A 19,735-nucleotide genomic window follows, 5' to 3' on the forward strand; every position below is an offset into this window, starting at 1 on the left:
GGTTGTGGTATAACAGCAATCTGTTTCTGCACTAAGATTTCCTTAGCTGAAACCACACTGTGGAGAGCAATTTTTGTGGTACAATTCCAAAGTTAAGATACTTTCATGCATGAACTATACCATCCCAGTTTGTGCAATTTCATACATTTTTCTTCTGGAGAAATGTTGCTCTCTGTTGTCCAAGTTCAAGTTTTACATGTCACATAATATATTTGTAATTTTTTTAAACAGGGTAATTTCATGGAAAAATCCTTTTTTGTACTCTGTATGTTCTTCCTGTATTATAATAAGCAAAATAGTAAATCTTTAGGTAAAAGCTAAATTTTGAGGTGGAAATATGCTGTTTAAGGAAGCATAAAATTTTTGATAAAAAGAAATACCATTTATGTCGAACTTCCAAGTAATGTGCTGAAAAGTGGCATTGCATTTCGCCATATATTAGGACTAAGATTTAACATTTTGCAGTTTTGTAAGCAAAAGTATTGATAACTAAAAGAGAAATATGCCAGTTTAAATTTTATGATTGAAATTATCTTCATAAGAAAGCTTTTTGAATTTTGAAAGAATCTGATATGCTGAACTTTGGCAGACCTATTTTTATGGATGTATAAAAGGATTAAAAGTTAATACTTTTGCTGAGTTGAAAGAACAATGTTTATGGACCAGATGAAAAGGTGCATGAGTGCCGAAGTTAAAGAGAAATTAAACCGCCACTCATGTTAGTGGAGAAGCTAGATAACTTAGAAAGTGTGAAGCTGGATTTCAAGAAAAAAATATTAGCTACTAAGAAGATATTTTCAAGTTGTGCGACCCAACACACCTAGAATTTGCAAGGAGAAAACCAATGATCTACCAAAAATTACTGAATAACTCATGTTATGTAGGACAAATTCACATTGCATGCAGGGCAAATGCATAATTTGAAAACAGTTAATGGATCACCCCTTTCTTTTCTTTTTTTTTTTTTTTTACAAAAACTTTATTGGCATGATAAGAAAAGTATTTTGAATAAATTTTAAAGTCTGTTTAGTAAATATTTATTAAAACATACATATATGCAATAGTATCTAAAAAAAAAATGAAATTCAGATCTTTACTTCTTTTCTGAAATATAAAGTTTGGTACCTGTAAAACATTTTTGTTTGCTACACTTTGTAATTCAAATATATTCACAGCTAAATGTTAAATACTTAGACGGATATTTATTTCAAGTATTCTAACATTTCAGTAATCATTAAAATAACTTGCATTCACTTAAACTAAAAATAAAAAGCATATGAAAACTTTCGAAGTTTTAAGAGAGAATTTACCAAGTAGGGCAAAATTTGAGAATAAATTACAAGCTAATATTAAGTGTCTCTTATTTATTAAATTTTGCTTCAATGCATAAAAAGGAATGCATATTGTTACGGATTTTGTATTTAGTTAGCTCTTTCTAGTAGAATTGTAATTAAAATTGTTTTATATCCCCTTGCAATACAGTACGAGACTTATTTGAAGAGAAATTTATGCCGGAAAAATAAAAATACAGAACCACGCGACTTTTTAACATTTAATAAATAGATATCTCATAATTCTACTCTTCTGCTTTCCAGAAATTGCTAAAATTATCTCGTGTGGATGAATTGAAAAGCTATGGAAGCAGAAGAAAAATATCTCAGTTCAGTTGTTGTTTGCTTAGCTGCTCTGGGATTAGCTTTCTTTGCGCTTTGGATTGCGTTCTATTGAAAATTTAGTAGCTTAAAATATAACTGTTGTTTATATTGCATGATACTGAGATATTTTACTAATATCTTCAAGGAATAATCCAGCGTTTTGTTATATTTCTTGTGATTAGAAAAAGTTTTATTAACTTTTTATCGGACTTGTGCATTCAATCTATTACAAACTCGTACACACGCAATACATTTTGGTGCTACTTTGGTAAACGGTTGCACGGATTTTTGCCGATTTACGTTAGCGTGGTTTTTACAATCGTCAGCCATCTTGAAAAACGCTGTTTTTACGCATAGTAAAGTATTCAAAACTTTAAAAAAATTATCGTTAAAAGTAATGGATTAATTTTTTGTTGAAAATGTCGTTTTTTAAGATGGCAGGCAAGTGTAAATAAATACATTTACTATGCGTATAAAATATTAAAGTAAGGTTATTATTATTACTTTCATATAGCAAAGAAGAGAATAAAACCACGGATATAAAAATATTGTGTCAACATTTAGATTAAAATATTACTTAAATTGAATATCGAATTAAAAACATTATACCAACATTTAAAAGAATTAAAATATTACTTAATTCAAATACTTTAAAATACATTATATAGAATATAATTAACATTAAAACATATATGGCAATAATTATCTCAGCAATTTTTGAAAATAGTGTATTAATTTTTTAACAAAAATTGAAGTATTCAGTTAAAAAATAAAAGAAAAATATGTACTTACATTTTTTTTTTTTTTTTTTTTTTTTTTGAGTTTTTTAACCTGTCGTTTATTGATAAATACCACAAAAACATCGGAATCATAATTTAGATATCAATGAAAAAATTTGAAAAATGTAATATCAAGGGCAGGAATAAAAATTTTTTTTTTTAAATTATAAATAGATAAAGCAATTTAGAGCCAAATTAATGTATCATGAAGATTAAAAATAACAAAAAAATTTGGGAAAAAAAATCCAATAATAAGTATTGTTTTTAAGATTTCGAAGATATTTAAACCGCCCTTCCCTGGAGTACAAAGGACAATTTTTTGATTCTGATACCAATAATTCTCGGTACTTACGAATAACAAACATTCGTCCTTGAAGGAATTCGAAGATATGAATTAAATTTTAAAATGGCGCGGTAATGCACAAATTTTCAGTAACCAATCAGGGAGCTGATTACAACTCGTTAATGCACAAATATTCTATAACCAATCAGAGAATTGATGACATCATGCCTAGAATTAAAATTATTTAAATGATCATACATAATAAAATCATTTTTCAAAAAAAAAATGCAAAATTAAATTGTATTTTGATATTTAACAGCCGTAAATAATGTTTACAACATTAGATTAAATTTATAGATATTAAAACCAATTATTTTTAAAGTAATGTTATTCTTTACATCATCCACAACATAAAATATCAAACAATAAAATTTTTATCTCAAATAAAAATGCAAAATTAAATTGGTTTTTAATATTTAGAGGCCATAAATAATATTTAAAACTCGGAATTTATGCATAATAAAACATATTATTTTTTAAATAAAATGACAACAAAGTATCGGTTACCATAAATAACTTATCCAGCAATGGGTTTACCATAAGTCGTATTACTCGCAAAAATCCGTACAACCGTCTACTAAAGTAGCACCTACATTTTGGTGTCAGGAGTGGGGTTTGAATGCCAATCACAAGAGCGATGGAAGAACAATTAAGGCAATTCACGGCAGCCTTTGCTGCATTTGAAGAAAAGATTCTGTTAAAGAAGAGATGAGGCTATTAAAGCAAAAAAGAAAGCGAGCCAAGAGGAGATGAAAGCTCTTAAAGTAGAAATGAAAATAGGTCAAGAGGAAATAAAAAAAAGAGATTGCTTATGTAATAGAAAACAAATTTGAGGCTATAGAAGGCAGAACTGGCGCTGTTGAAAATAAAGGTGGACACATTGAAGAAAAAGTTTCTTCTTTAAAAGAACAAATAGAAGAAAGAGTTCTGCTGTGGAGCAATGAATTGAAGGAAGAGCTTCTGCCGTCTAAAAAAAATTGATGACAGGGTTTCTGTTGCCGTCGCCAAAGAAGTTGACACTTTAAAGAAGTGCACAGTGACAGCAGGAAACAATTTTGAAGGTTTGAAATTTCTACTCATGCCTGCTGGTCCCTCACTGAAGCTATCCACATATGATGGGAAGACTTCCTAGCAAGTGTATAAGACACCATTTTCTATAGTGGCGGATGCAAATAGATGGGATTCCAAAGCTAAGGCCTGTCATCTCACCGCTTCTTTGAGAGTAGATGCAGCGGATATCCTTCAGACTGGTCCTAAAAATCAAAAGCTAGATTTCGAAACTCTGTTCGCCGCATTGGAGCTGCGATTTGGGGAGAAATGTTTGAAAGACTACAGCAGGCTTTAATTAAAAAATCCTGTCAACAGAAGCCCACCGAAACACTCCAGCAGCTTTCCACGGATGTTGAAAGGCTGTGCCACCTCGCCTTTACAGAGTACCCGACTGAAACAAGGAAATCTTGTCCCTGCAATACTTTATCGTCGGCATCCTGTATCCTGAAACCCAGAAATCTCTGCGTAGGGCGGATATCAAAGATTTGAAAAGCGCTCTAGTGTACACCATGAAATTCGGGGCAGCTCAGCTAGCAACTCGTAGAGATCGCTACGCAGTCAGAGCTGTGCGAGTCCACGAGCCAGTGGATTAATTGGTGGCTCGTTTAGATGATTTATCCAGACAAGTCAATGTTTTGATATGCAGTAAGAGTGAGAAGAAACTGATTTTAAAGTGTTGGAAATGTGATGCTGAAGCTACGTACGAAACAATTTCAGAATACCTCTGGACATGAAAATTAAAACAGACTATTTAACCAAACAACTCAATGCCTTGAGAAGGAATATTAGTGACAAGAAACCAACCCTAAACTGTGAAACTGAAGGCCACGTACAAAGGAACTGCAGAACACCCCAGGGTACGGAAAATAAGACAATTTCTCAGCAACGACGCAGGAAACAAATTAATGATCATATTGTGGGGCGGAGTTTGAGCGATAATGAAAAACCCCATTTTAAAGCAATCAAGATTTCTGCAGTGAATGGCAGCAGTAATGGACTATCCATCAATGGGTATATCGATGGAATTCCTTGCAATATGATCATTGACACAGGAGCTAATGTTACCATCATTCGGAAAGATTTAGCTCAGCAGTTTAAAGATAAACTCATTTGGACGCCATCCTGTGTTACCCTCCAGACTGCGTCTGGTAAAAAAATCGGCATGGACGGAAAGTTAAAAACGTGAACATCATGTTTGGAAGTGCCGCCTACTGCTATCACACAGCTGATATTATGGCATATCCTTGCATACTCAGATTGGACTTTCTAAGGAAATACAATTTTTCCTTAGACTTGAAAAACAACAAACTGCTTTCAGCATCAGAGGACACAACGATCCATCATCAGAAAAGATCCTCGCCTGGAAACACCGTCTTGTTTGAAAGACCCTTCTAAGAAAGCTGCCAAAATAGGGAATACTAGGGTCGAAGAGAAATGCGAGACTAATGGCTATTCTCCATCCTAGAGGCCCACCAGCGGCCGAGCGGTGAAGTCGCTGAACACTGGTAGTTCGGTCCGAGGTTCGAATCCCGCGAACGGGCTGGCTGCATGGGCATTTTCGTGGTTTTCCCCATGTGTAACGTGTATACGAGCCAGTTTCCCTCAGAAAGTCCTCCACAAAGGCATCCCTCCTCTTAGGCAGATAGCCCTAGTGTGCTTTGCCATAATTAAATACACCAATCTCCATCCTAGATGCTCATCGGTCATGATCTTTGTCTGCCTCGTGATCTCCTGTTTGCTCGCCCTCCAGATGCACCTTCATCACCTGAGAAACACATTCAAGAACTCCAGGCTCGGTTTGAAGTGATGCACAACTTTGCACAAGAGCAAGTCAACTTTGTGACGGAGAAGATGAAGACCGATACGACATGAGAGCTACTGGACATTGATTCAAGGAAAGAGACAATGTGTGGTTGTGGAATCCGATTCAACGGACAGGACTTTGTCCTAAACTACAGTCACCTTAGGATGGTCCATGCACAATCCTAAACAGGTTGAACAATGTCGTGGTTCAGATCCGTAAGTCATTGAACTCTAAGCCTAAAGTCATTTATTATGTCAGGTTAGCTCCTTACTATGGCCATAGTATATAGTGTACATAATTGTAAATAGTATAAGATCATGGTCTTTTTTGTTTCTAAATTTGTATTAATGTTTAGTATTTCATTTATTTTAAGTTATTTCTTGCAATTATTGCTTATGTTAGTTATAGTAATGTAATGTTTATTGTTGCATTGATGCCTTAGTTGTAAGTTTGGCATCCACTGCTTGGGACGTGCAGTCCTTGGGAAGAGGGCAGTGTTACGGATTTTGTATTTAGTTAGTTTGTTTTTAGTAGAATTGTAATTAAAATTGTTTTATATCCCCATGTAGTGCAGCACGAGACTTATTTTAGGAGAAAGTTAGGCCGGAAACGTTTAATAAATAGATAATAGATTTAACATAAAAAACATAATAAATAGATATCTCATGATTCTACTCTTCCCCCCCCCCGCGTGTGTGTATTTTACATTTCGCCCCCCTTGTTAATTCTGTGAAAGATCTTTAAAGGCACATCATTCCTTAACAAATGTGTGTTCAATATAAAACTCCGCAACTAAGAATTGTAATGGATTAAAATATATTAATATATAAAATCGCACAATGCAGTTACTAAATTTATTCTTTTATATGAACATTTATACTTCGAAACAGAGGTATAATTTTTATAGCAGTTAAATTTTCATGAGAAGGAGAGATTATTAAGAGACGGAAAGAAGAATTTGGGTTGCTGAAAATTGCATCAGACATGAGGTACCTATAATACTTTCTGCAACAACCAAAAAATGTTTACAATAACTTTCTATTTTAAAAAAGGCAGTTTTCATTTATTTGTTATAATTTTAATAAACACTATTATTCGACAGAACTAGTTCATCCCTCCAACCATATTATATTTTCCTTAATGACATAAGAAATTTCAGGTAAGTGGATAACCTTGTGAGTTAAAATTTTCTTAGGCATACAAAAATTCTTTTCTCTTCTATATGCTGTACACTAAATTAAAACAAGTTCTAAAATTCTCGTTAGAAAGTAAGCTTATCAATTGATTTTATGACTGCCTGGTAAATTTTCAATCCAAAACTCAATAAAAAATAAAAGAAAAGAAGAAAAAAATATAAACTCGCACTTCAAATAACTAAAATACTGAAATCTTTCAACATCGTATTCGTAACAAATACCTAATTGAAAAGCCTTGGGGGCCCGCGAACAGAGCCCGACTTGGTAATTGGTGCCCGGGGTAAAACCTTCTTTGCCCCCCCCCTCTGCTTCACTACTTCAGTAATTAATTAACGAACTTTACGGAGGTATTTATTGCGATATGTAAAAATGCAGGCTTTGGCCAGATTTGTCCATTGTAATTGCGAAAATTTAGCTGAATTCCGCCCTAGAAAGCCATGGATTTATGAAATGTAGATTTTTTGTGTTCAAACTATAGATTAAGGAAGAAGCTAACATAAAACTGATGGACTTAACACTGTCCTGATATTTTGTTTAAAAAAAGTTCATTAAAGAAAGAAACGTAAAATAAACTTTCTATTCGATTTGGAGGTCCCCTCTGATGTAGGGGGCACGGGGCAACTAGCCCGTGTGCCCTTGCCTTAGTCAGGCTCTGACCGCGGATCTGAGACCAGTGATGTAGGTGATCAGAACAAAAAGGAAGAACTTGGGGGGGGAGGGAAGCGGAAACCACTCCGATGTTTAGATTGTGGATGGTTTTAACTTTTGCAACCCTCATGTCTGCAACTGGAGGGAAAAAATAGAGAAATTAACGCACTTTGCTGTGTACGACAGTGCAGAAAAATACTTACAGCAGTACATAATAAAGCGATTACTCAGAGAAAGAGTCATTAGCCCTATGCAATTTCGGCGCTTCTATCGATGCAATGACGAATTCCTATGCGCCTAATGAAACTGTAACTGACAAAATGTGGATCCGCACACCGTTGGATCACACAGAGTCGAAAAGCCTACCTCATGCTAAAGTAAAGATGTAGATGATTTTGGGTGCGTTCTTGCGAACGCTTCAATAATAAGACCCTTCCATAATACGAGACACTACATTCCAGGAAACAGAACCTTCGAGCTCATACCATACTCCGAAAATTGTAAATTTCTCCAAGATAGTAAATGCCATCAACACGGTCCCAGACAAAATAATTTTCTTTTTCCTGCAACCCGGGAGAGAATCAGAAAAGGACGGTACGCCAAGTCAGCCAGTATAATTCTCAGAAAGCGACAGATTCAGAAAGAGCGCTGACTGAGTATTCATCAGAAGATTTTAAAACTGCTCAGCAGACGTGTGAAACGTTAAATCCTATTTGGGAAAATGTAAAAAAAAAAAAAAGAGAGAGAGAGAGAGAGATGAAAGCATCAGACAAGAGCATAATGTTGATATGAAAATGCTGTATAGGAAGCAGAAGGATCATAATGGAAGACGCCATAAATTGCTAATGGTGCACAAAATTTATAGGAAGAAATTTCTAGAATTATGTCATGATGCGTAAACGAGCTACCTCAGTGTGACGAGAAACAGGCATATGTTAGCTTGTCTTTATTACTGGCCAAACTGTTACAGAGAAACTGACGACTTTATGAGATCCTGAGAGGATGTCAGAGAATGGGAAAACGTATTGTCAAGGCTTCTATTAAAACTTGTACCAATTATCACAGAAGTGTTCTTAAAAATTAATATAGACGCTCGTAGTCCCTTACTAGTTAGTGAGAAGGAAAACAGGTATATAATACCTACAATCTGTTTGTCCTCTGTCTTTGGCTTTGAGAACAGTAATGCATGATTCTTTTCACCTGCGGAGTAAGTGATGGGTAGAATTTGAAGACACCGGAAGTTGTGCTGTAAGCATTGGACTCAATCGCCAGAGGAAGAGAATATTGTAACCACGCATGTGTTCGATATCATCAACCACTTGAGAATCTCTCGAGATTTAACGATAAAGAAAATAACGGATGTGCAAAAGAAATTCAAAGTCTAATATGATAGTCTTATAGTTTAGCGGGAATTTAAAGAAAGTGATGAGCAGCTGATCTAAGATCCCAAGTGACCGAATAAACTTGCGGTGCACTGGAAGGACCCAGGCATCATATAGTCTAAGTTACAAGAGACTAATTATGCCATGATAGTAGAAGGATGAGAATGATCTCAAGATTAATGTTGAAACCCTTCTATCAAAGATTTAAGTCTAACTTCTTCATAAGGAACAGAAAGACGATCCATGTTGATATGTTCCATCAGTGGAAAAGCAGCCGGAAGTATTCGAAAATAGATTGTTGGAAGCTGAGAATAGAGCTTTGGAAAATAGATTGTTAGATTGTTGGAAGCCGAGATGAATCAGTTAGGTTGTTATTAAGACGTTATGCTGGAGCATTCTCCTATACCCCTGGAGTTACCCACCTAGGAGAATATAATCTCCAGTTTACGTCAACGAAATCAATCACTGATAAACCTTCTAGGGCAGGAATTCCCAACCCTTTTGTCCCGAAGAGCCGATTCTAGAATTTCTGTTGTGTGGCGGACACGACGTAATTTTTTAAGGTGAATTTATAGTTACGTAGATTTAATAATACATGCAAAAGATAAAAAAAAAAAAAAAAAAAGAGGTCGGTCGCATTTCGTGTTGTGCTGGTTTCTGTGTTGGACGTAATTTCTATGTCATTAAAAATGAGAAAACATTCACACATAATTTTATTGAAAACTAAAACATTTTTATTGTAATCCCACAGCGGCGGCCACCTTGGTTCCGCGGGCATAGGTTTGGAAACTCCTGGTTTAGGGTATTTCAAAGGCAAAACGAGATCCAAAATAAAAAACGAAACAGAGAATATTCTCAGGCTTAAAGTGATCTGCTATGATTTTAGCAGAGTCCTCTAAAAGAGAAAATACGGGATCCTATAAATAAGGAGCTTTTTTTATTTTTTTAAACGATATGCACGTACAGCTCACGTTTGTTATTTTAAAACGGTAACAAACAATGCCCTGTAGTCTTTTATCTTCTTTTATATATATATACTAGAACTCCCGGCTGTCTATAAATTGTAAATAAATGATTTGTGCAAAGGTGTCTGCTAATTTAAACTGAATTACCCAGGATAGGCGGCGAGGACGCTTCTTTGCTTACTGCCCCACGGGGTTTCCCCCTTCTACTTGCTTAATTGCTTAGAGCAGTGCTCCGCAACCTTTCCTCACCTGCGACGCACAAAAAATCTTTCTGGAATTTCGTGGCACACCAAAGAGTTCCGAGTTATCAAGGAGGTGCCGAAAAAATTCAAATGCTGACACACTTACAATCACACACACAACCACACAACAGTGAAATATATAAAAACATTTTAAATAGACATTATTAAGGAAAAAAAATTGTCATTGTGTATTAAATACATGATAAAAAATTGCAAAATGTCAAATACATGTATTTGATTGCGGCACACCTATATCCTACTCATGGCACAACAGTGTACCGCGGCACACCGGTTGCGGAGCACTGGCTTAGAGTATAATGAAGGAAACCACTGGTGGTACATTTCTTAAGAGCACACCGCTAGCTCAATCAATAAAGGTGATTTAAATAATGAAATGTTAATTCACATGTCAAAGATCTCTTTGTACACAACATTTCTTGTGTAGATCTTTCCATCATTTTTAAGCTCGCCTTGCAGACGAACATCCAATGTTTTTAATTTTACGTCCGTTCTTTTACGAGCAGAACAGGCAACATAAACTTGACCGTGTCCAAATGTAGGCTCAGGTAAAAAAATGCCAACACGCTTAAGCGTTCGGCCCTAAGACTTATGGATGGTCATAGCAAAGGCAAGTTTTACAGGTAATTGTCTGCGTCTCAATTGAAACGGCAGCCCTGTGCCAAGGCAACTTCACCCCATTGGCTAGTACAGTTACGTAAGCAACCAATAAACTATTGGCGACAAACAGACACTTAAGCCGCATATATACATGGGGTGAAGTAACATCATCTCCTTCGAAACGGCTGGCTCCCGGGCATAGCGAAGGACACCGTTGTATTCCGAAGGTCCGTGGCATGCCATTTTGACCATTCGCGTCTTCTTGGGATTTTAATTAGCCGAGATATTAATTAAAAACTAATTTTTCCTTACATTTTCCACTTTCTTTCTTGGATATTCCCTATTAGAAGGATTTGGCTACGTGCCAAATTCTTTTTTCTCCAATATCTACGGAACGGCGCCGAGTTGAAATTCGACACGCGTATCCTCGGATTTAAAAAAATTCTCCGAATCCATCGATACCGTTCTCATCTTCGTACGACTTTAATCGGTTCAGATATTAATTAAAAACTGCGCAAAGCTTACTTTCCGCGTTCATTTTTCCGAGTGAAGTGTGTGTCGCCGATAGTTTATTGTTGCCACTCGGAAAAATAAGCGCGGAAATTAAGGTTTTCGCAGTTTTTAATTAATATCTCGGCCGATTAAAGTCGTACGAAGATGAGAATGGGATCGATGGATTCGGAGAATTTTTTGGAATTCGAGGATACGCGTCTCGAATTTCAACTCGGCACCGTTTGGTAGATAGTCGAGAAAAAAGAATTTGGCATGTAGCCAAATCCCTCTAATAGGGAAAACCCAAGAAAGAAAGTTGAAAATGTAGGGAAAACGTAAGGGGAAATTAGTTTTTAATTAATATCTCGGCTAATTAAAGCCCTAAGAAGACGCGAATGATCAAAATGGCGTGTCACGGACCTGCGGAATTGAACGGTGTAATTCGCTAAGGCCGGGAGCCAGCCGTTTCGGAGAAGATGATGTCTTTGTCTTTGTCTTTTGAATGGTTAGGAGGCAATTAGCAGCCTCTGCTGCTTTAACCACCGCTTTTGAAAAAATGCCCTTAGGCGTTGGTATATATAATTGAAAAAATGGGCGTGTAACGCCGCGCCTACTAGGCGAAGCTGAAGCAAATACAAAGGTATGTAGAGTGAAAAAGCATCTGGGAGCTGTTCGAGCTGTGACAAAAGATATAACTAGCTGAAAAGTATGCTTAATAAAGCATTTGAAAAAATAAACATTAAGTAATTTAAATTAAGTATGCTTTTGAAACAGGTTCAGAATGAAATGGATCGTAATTATACTGGTGGTAGTGGCTCAAATGAGGAATAAGTCAACAGTAACATATTTCTGGTGAATTTCAAGAGTTCTCGTACGAGAAATGTTAAAGTCATATAAATTAACAGTATTGACAAACAGTTCACACTGGACAAAGCTCTGGAATAAACACACTTTTTAAGAAACACTTATAATTTTAAAAGACACAATATTTCAGCATAAGTCACAGTTTAGAAGGCGGGATGGTGAAACACACATAATTAATTCAGTTTGTGTGTCCCTAACAAAGTCTTTTTATAGGAACACTAATAAAATATAAAATTCTTGAAAATAATGATATAAAGTAATAATCCACTGAGCTTTTTTAAGTCCTAAATAAGTTGGAAAAAAAACACAAAAGTCTCTAGTGGGGAAATATTTACAGTATGTACAGCTATTTACAAGTTTCACCACCTTGGATTATGAAAAATGCTCCTAGGACGCTTAGCAGCATTTTCAAGTGTTGGATCATAATTGATTAGTTCCTTAATATGATCATATTGAGACTGTTCAATTTTACTGTAAAAGTTGTGGCAGGTTGAAATAATTTGGTCAGCAATTGGTCTGATTTTTAATTCTTTGTGTATTTGCAAATTTCTAACGAACCAAGGAGGATTAACTATTTCTCTTAGAATCTTGTTTTGAAAGACTTGTAACTTGTGTCTGTACGTTTTGAACACTGTAGCCCATATGGGAATTGCATAAAGTAGTGTCGGTCTAATCAGCATCATGTAAACTCTTTTCTTTAATTGAATGTTTAATTTTGAGTCTCTTTTGATGAGGGGGTACAGAGCCATTTTTGCGGCTGTAGCTTTCCGTAAGGCATATGCAGTCTGTTCCTTGAAGAAGAGTTGTGAATCATTATTTAGTACTATTGACGACGGGGAGTGGCTGATCTTCTATCTTTATATTTACGTTTACTGGAGTAAATTTTCTATACCTTCCAAAGAGCAGAATTTGACATTTAGTCGGATTGACTTTAAGTTTCCAAGATTTGAGGTAATGTGCGATGATGTTAACTGCTTCTTCTAATTTGTCTACTGCAAACTGTGGTTTTAAAGATTTTGTAAAAATAGCGGTGTCATCTGCATATTTCACAAGTTTTGAATTTAGTGGAATTGACATATCATTAGTAAAGATATTAAAGAGAATTGGCCCCAAAACACTTTCCTGGGCGACGCCGCTTTTGATTCTTTTTCTTGAGGATAAAGTATTATTGATTTTGACATGAAAATTGCGATTTTTTAGATAACTTTGCATTAGTTTGATAAAATTTATAGGCAGATGAGCAAGATGTAGCTTAAAGAGGAGTCCCTCATGCCACACCTGCCTTTTCTAAATCTAGGAAACAGCTTGCAATAGTATTCTTTTTGGAAAAGGAATCGGCAATAAATTCAGTAACATTGAGAAGTTGATGTACTGTGCTATGCTGTGGGCGAAAATCAAACTGTTCATTTTGAATTATCCCTCTATCTTCCAAGTGTCTGGTCAGCCGTTTCTGTAGAACTCGCTCAAAAACTTTGCTAAGACTTGGAAGCAGGCTAATTGGGCGATAAGAGTTAACATTTTTTTGGATCTTTGCCAGGTTTAACAAAAGTAATGATATGTGCCATTTTCCACTGCTGCGGAAAATAGTTAAGCCTTATGCAGGCATTAATTATGTTGGTAATTAGGACAATATATCCCTTGGGGAGAATTTTGAGCACTTTATTTGTTATCCCGTCGTAGCCGGGGGCCTTTCTATTTTTCAGATTTTTTATAATGTTTTGAATTTCAATGGGCGAGGTGTAACCAATATGCTGTCCATCTGTTCTATCAGGAAGGTGAATAATGAAATTAAAAACTTCCTCTTCTGTATCTTCATCTTGTGAGTTATTTGTCATGAAGGTTTTTTCAAGATGTGTTGCAAGAACTTCTGCCATATTTTTTTCAGAATATGCGATTCCAGTATCGGTGTGCAACGGTCCAATGTTGTCGCTATGAGTTTTTCTGAGCGCTTTCCCAATACGTCACACTGTATCAGGGTTGAAGTCCATTGAGTATAATACATTATTCCAACTATCAGATCTGTATTCACGTAGAAGATTTTTAATATTCCTATTTTTTCTGTTAAGAATTCTTTTGATATTAGGATCAGCAGTACGGCGCCAAATTTTAGCGGTGCGATTTTTGTCCTTAATTTTGTCAATAATGTTATCTGGAAGTTTTTCTTTTTTATGTTCTTCATATTTAGTAGATTTGTCAAGAGCACTTTTTATACAATTATTGACCTTAGTGATTTGATACTCAATGTCAGTAATATCGGCTAAAGCAGGATGCGCTGGTAGTGGAGAAGATGATGTTACTTCATCCCATATATATATATATATATTATATGCGGTTTAAGTGTTTGTCGCCGATAGTTTATTGGTTGCTTGCGTAACTGTACTAGCCAATGGAGTGAAACTGCCAAGGCACAGGGTTGCCGCTTCAATTGAGACGTAGACAATTACCTATAAAACTTGCCTTTGCTATGACCATCCATAAGTCTTAGGGCCGAACGCTTAAGCGTGTTGGCATTTTTTTACCTGAGCCTACATTTGGACACGGTCAAGTTTATGTTGCCTGTTCAAGAGTTCGTAAAAGAACGGACGTAAAATTAAAAATATTGGATGTTCGTCTGCAAGGCGAGCTTAAAAAGGATGGAAAGATCTACACAAGAAATGTTGTGTACAAAGAGATCTTTGACATGGGAGTTAACATTTTATTATTTAAATCACCTTTACTTATTGAGCTAGCGGTGGCTCTTAAGAAATGTATCGCCAGTGGTTTCCTTCATTGCACTCTCGTTTAAGCAATTAAGCAAGTAGAAGGGCGAAACCCCGTGGGGCAGTATGCAAAGAAGAGTAATCGCTGCCTATCCTGGGTAATTCAGTTTAAATTAGCAGACGCCTTTGCACAAATCATTTTAATTACAATTTATATTATCTAGAATAGCAGTCATTTCGTATGACCGCCGGGCGTTCTAGTTATATTATAAGCAAATAGACCTTGAACTGTTATTAATTAGGCCGCTAAACTATAACAATGAAATAGTAAATCCCATCAAAAGAAATTAATATTAAGCACTTTTATTTGGCCCAACTCCTGATATCGCTCATTAAGAACAAAATGTCGCAAGTCTTTAGGCATGTAGATATTGATTTTACACGCAAGAAAAGTTTTTATTAAAGGATCTTTTTGGGCTGAAGTACATGCTAAAGATGCAGCCTCAATTGAAAATTTAATTTAGAAAAATTAAATTCTGATCAGGTTTCATTAACAAACATTACTATGAGAATTAAAAAATGCTTTAAAGAAAACTGTTAAACATGAAATCTAAAATAAAATAGAGTACCAGAGCACTAGCGGTTAGTGTTACTGTCAATGAATGGAAGTATTAGTAGAACTATTAGAAAAATTAGCAGAGGACAGTTCTACCCAAGTGACACTAGAACTACCCAAGCTACAATTTTATTGCAAAATACACTGAATTTTAATTTCATAATTTAAGTCCATTTCTGGCATGAAATCTTGAGAACTAATCGTGTGCAGCTCAGATTACAAGATCCTAAAATGAATTTTAGTGGAGCATTGCATGATCATGAATTATTAGCAAATGGCAGAAATTCGAGACGAGATCTGTAAAAAGGTTTAGTTTCTTTGCGAAAAATCGGGTATTGATACAACAATCCGTGTTAGAAGACGCCAAAAAATGCCCGGAGAATTGGTTAGATATTGGCCTAAAAGCGTTCCTGATCATCTGCAGCAGGAAATAAGTATACACGACTGAGTGATCCTAATTCCAAATTTGGATACTTATTGAACGTTGGAAATTTATTAAACAAGAATAATGTTGATAATGATCTTGAAAGGAATTGTAAAAACTTGGGTGAATTTTATAATACAGACTTTAACGGAAGAGAACTCTATGTCGAAATAGTTTGCTGAAAACAGTTATGGGATCTGAAATCGAAAACCCTGCCTGAAAATGCTGTGCTATTGATCGACAACGCATCTTCTCACCCAGCAACAAGCGTGCTAAAGTCTTCTGATGGATAAATTTTTGCAAATCCCCCCCCCCCAAATGTTACTGCGCTAATCCAACCCATGGACCAAGGAGTCATTGCAACAATAAAGAGAACATACCGAACCAAGTTGCTAATGACCAAACTTGAAGAAGGTTATGATCCGAAAGAGTTTTGGAAACACTACACATTTTTGGACAGCATCTACGATATTGCATCTGCATGGGACTCAGTGAAACCGTAAACCCTCATAAAATCATGGAGAAAACTCATGCCTAATGTTGAAGCCAACAACAACCTAACCCCTTTGAGTTGTGAAGAAGACAATGAAGATGTAGACACGCCCACGGCAACTCTTGCCGATATGGTGAAAATAGTTCCAGGTGGTGAGAACGTCGATTCTGAAAACATTAAAGTACAAAGCACTTTTCTGTTTTCATTAACAAAATGCATTTTAGGTTAGTTTTGAGTGATATACTAAAATATTAAGCGTCAGTTAAACATTTCCTGCTGTTTATTTTACGTTTTATTGTACATAAAACGATTTTTCAAAGTTGGAATGACTGTTTTCTCTTTTGCTATACCCGTTTTTAGTTTTTGTTGGATTATCCGCGATTTTTGTAATCCGCGGCGGCCGCGCCACCCAATTCCGCGGATAATCGGGAGTGTACTGTATTTATAATCAGCGATGGGACAAGATCGCCTAAGTGATCTAGCATTTTTAAATGTGTAGAGAGAAAAATTTGAAATGATCGACGCTGATGAAATAATTGATAAATTTGCTTCATCCAAGGCAAGAAAAATGTATACATAGTAATTAACTGTATTAATGTATTATAATATTATATTATTATTAATAAATATATCGACTTCTCTATATTATATATGAAACTTTTTATTGTTTAAAAATTGTACATACGTATTTTAAAACAATTACACAAATAGGTAAAATAAATAATATCTTCTTAACTAATTCTAGATCATCGTATGCCTGATTTTTCCGCCGACAGAGATACATTTCTGAACCCAACGCTAATCTTGATTTTTTATTAGATTTTTTGCCTCAAATTTAAAGCCTAACCTGAGTCTGTTATCTCGAAAAACTGTATAGCAGTTCGTAGAAGTTTAATTAGGTAATGACTACTCTTAATATATTTTAGAGTATTTTAAGGCACATTCAGCACTTTATTATTATTTTTCATTATTTTCTTATCACGAGTATATTCTATACATTATATTACTGTAAGCTTTTTTGTAGGGGGAGGGGGCAAAAAGGTATTTTGCCCCGGGCGCCAGTTATGCTCACTACACCACTGCTCGCTAGGCCGAAGAGTAGAAAGCGAGTGCGTTGTGTTCAGGATGAAAGCTTACTTCATACTGAGAGTTAGTTCTTGTTCTCAATACATTTTGATTGAATAATTAATACTCCTGTAAAACTATAAGTTCCATTTACATCATCAAAATTATGTAAGAGTCATATCGACATGGGTTAGTCTCGAAATGACGTAGTGCAAAGAGAGATTTATTATTTTTATAATAGAGAAGGGAAAATAATTTACAGTGCTAATTTAAATCGTAATTTATCTTTTACATGTTCTTTATTTTTCTTACAAATATACATATATATATATGTGTGTGTGTGTGTGTGTGTGTGTGTGTGTGTGTGTGCGTGTGTGTATGTATATTTATATACATTTGATGCGGTAACGATTGCAACGAAAAGCAAGATACATACTTACATAAAGTATGCATGGATGTCACGAAAAAAATCTTCTGAATCCATTTCAAATCCATTTTCAATGAGTTATGGAAAACAAGAAGACCTTTATTGTCCGTACAAAATTCTGTCCGTTAGGCAAAAACATCACTGAAACTAGGAAAATCACCTCTTTGCTACTGATCATATATTGCCGTTCATCTCGTATTGCTTCATCAACCCCCGAATCTATTGCCGTGGGAGTTCTTCCTTTGAGGCCATATTAAGGTGCAGGTGTTTCTACCGCGTCTTTATTTAATTTAATGGAACTGGAATAATGCGTTACTAGGCTATCAGTTTGGCGGAGAGAATATAGGCCAAACTGAACTAAAGCTATTCCTCTGTCATGTGATGAAGGGTGCATACATCGAAAAATTGAAGCACTTACCAAAAATTTTGTTCGATTTTCATTTCACAGTCATTAACTATGTTATTCCAGTCTCTTCCATTATGATGTAGGGGACATTATAACTTCAGAAGCCGTTATATGAAATCAATATTTCTTTAGTAAATAAATTGTTCTGTATATTTATATTAAATAGCCATCAATTTTAAATCTGTTCAGATTTTTCGAAAAATTAAAAAAAGCCTTTAGAGCAAAAAATGATATATAAGATTAATATAAAAATAATGCATGCTTTCCAAAAATACAATGCAAATATTACTCACGGTTCCTGCTTTATCCTTTGAACTTCATTAAGATCTTCATGTTGCTGGCCTACGACATTCCATGATAGATAGACGAAAAGTATGCTGAACCTCAGAATCATCTTCAGATCTGAAAAAAGCAGCTACAATTAGAAATCCGAAAAAATTCGAATCAGAAAATACGAATTTAAAAGAGGGAAAAACCCTTCCTTCCAGTTTTCCTTAAAAAGTCCTCCGCGAATGCATCTATTCCTTTAGGCAGATAGCCCTCTCGTGCTTTGCTGTGTTCAGGTAAGCTAACTTAACCAATCCAAATTTATTATCTAAAATTCTCGGTTATCCGCCAAACATAACAATTCTGTTTATGTCAGATAACGAGTACATACTTTTTCTAAATGATTGACTCGTTAAGTAATAAACAGAGTTCTGTTACAGTATGGAAGATAAATGGAAACTCTTATTCAGCTTCGTGTTTGGCTAAGCTATGATTTCCTTCCCAAAATAAAAATCTGATGGCCTATAAAATTTCATGCATTTTTGCTGCCTTTCATTTAAACTTATTTCCTCGAAGCTCAACATAGAAGGATAGTATGTCGAGGTAAGTGAGGCCTGTCACGGTGGAATCTGCAAAAAAGAAAGACTTGAACACACTGCGATTGGTTATGGAGCAGAAGATACTTATCTTCGGAGAATCACATTTGTGTTTTAATGTGGCATGTGGATTTTCCACGCGCCCACACTCAAATTAAGCCTGCTGACAGTCAAAGCCATTCATATGAGTGAAATGTGAGTCCACTTTAGTTTCTCAGTAGTATGGTATAGGTACAGGTAAAAGTAGGGGGATACCAGATATTTACCAACAAGTGATCCAGGTCCCTTCCTACTAACTTCTCGAATAGCCTAGCTTGGAACAGACGATGCCGCCTCACGTTACACCGCGGGCCCTACCACTGCCAGAAGTGCAAGGGGCTCGTCCGCGATTCGTAATGCTTGAACTGCAAACGCTTGTGTGACCTGCCCACATTTGCGACATGTTACGCTGTCTGCTGGCACAACACGAGGACGTGCTAGGTAATTTTCATTTTGAATACCAGCGCTTTTTCATTTTATAGGAAGTATTTCGTAACTGGGAGTTTATCAGTGTTGCCAAACGAAAATTAGAAAAATGAAATTTAAAATATGAATGAAATGCTATATGAATAAAAATTAAGCATTTCATTATTTATTCATATAGCAATTTCTGTGTAATATATAATTTGCTATATATATGTCTTCATATAGCAATTTCTGTGTGT

General features: G+C 35.5%; 1 protein-coding gene across 5 annotated transcripts in view; it reads right to left on the bottom strand.

Annotated features, from left to right (window-relative positions):
- LOC118190646 (CD109 antigen-like) overlaps positions 1-19,735 on the bottom strand; it is a 418,585-nt gene that overhangs the window by 161,995 nt on the left and 236,855 nt on the right. For all 5 annotated transcript variants that reach the window (XM_085823099.1, XM_085823094.1, XM_035361392.2 and 2 more), the window contains one exon: positions 18,462-18,570. In XM_085823099.1, coding sequence (XP_085679225.1) covers positions 18,462-18,562 — 101 coding nt within the window. In that variant the 5' untranslated portion in view covers positions 18,563-18,570. The remainder of the gene's footprint in view (positions 1-18,461; positions 18,571-19,735) is intronic.

This window comes from Stegodyphus dumicola, chromosome 1 (assembly GCF_044657685.1).
Source record: "Stegodyphus dumicola isolate Sdum_Otavi_A_Nest chromosome 1, ASM4465768v1".
Lineage (NCBI taxonomy): Eukaryota > Metazoa > Arthropoda > Arachnida > Araneae > Eresidae > Stegodyphus > Stegodyphus dumicola.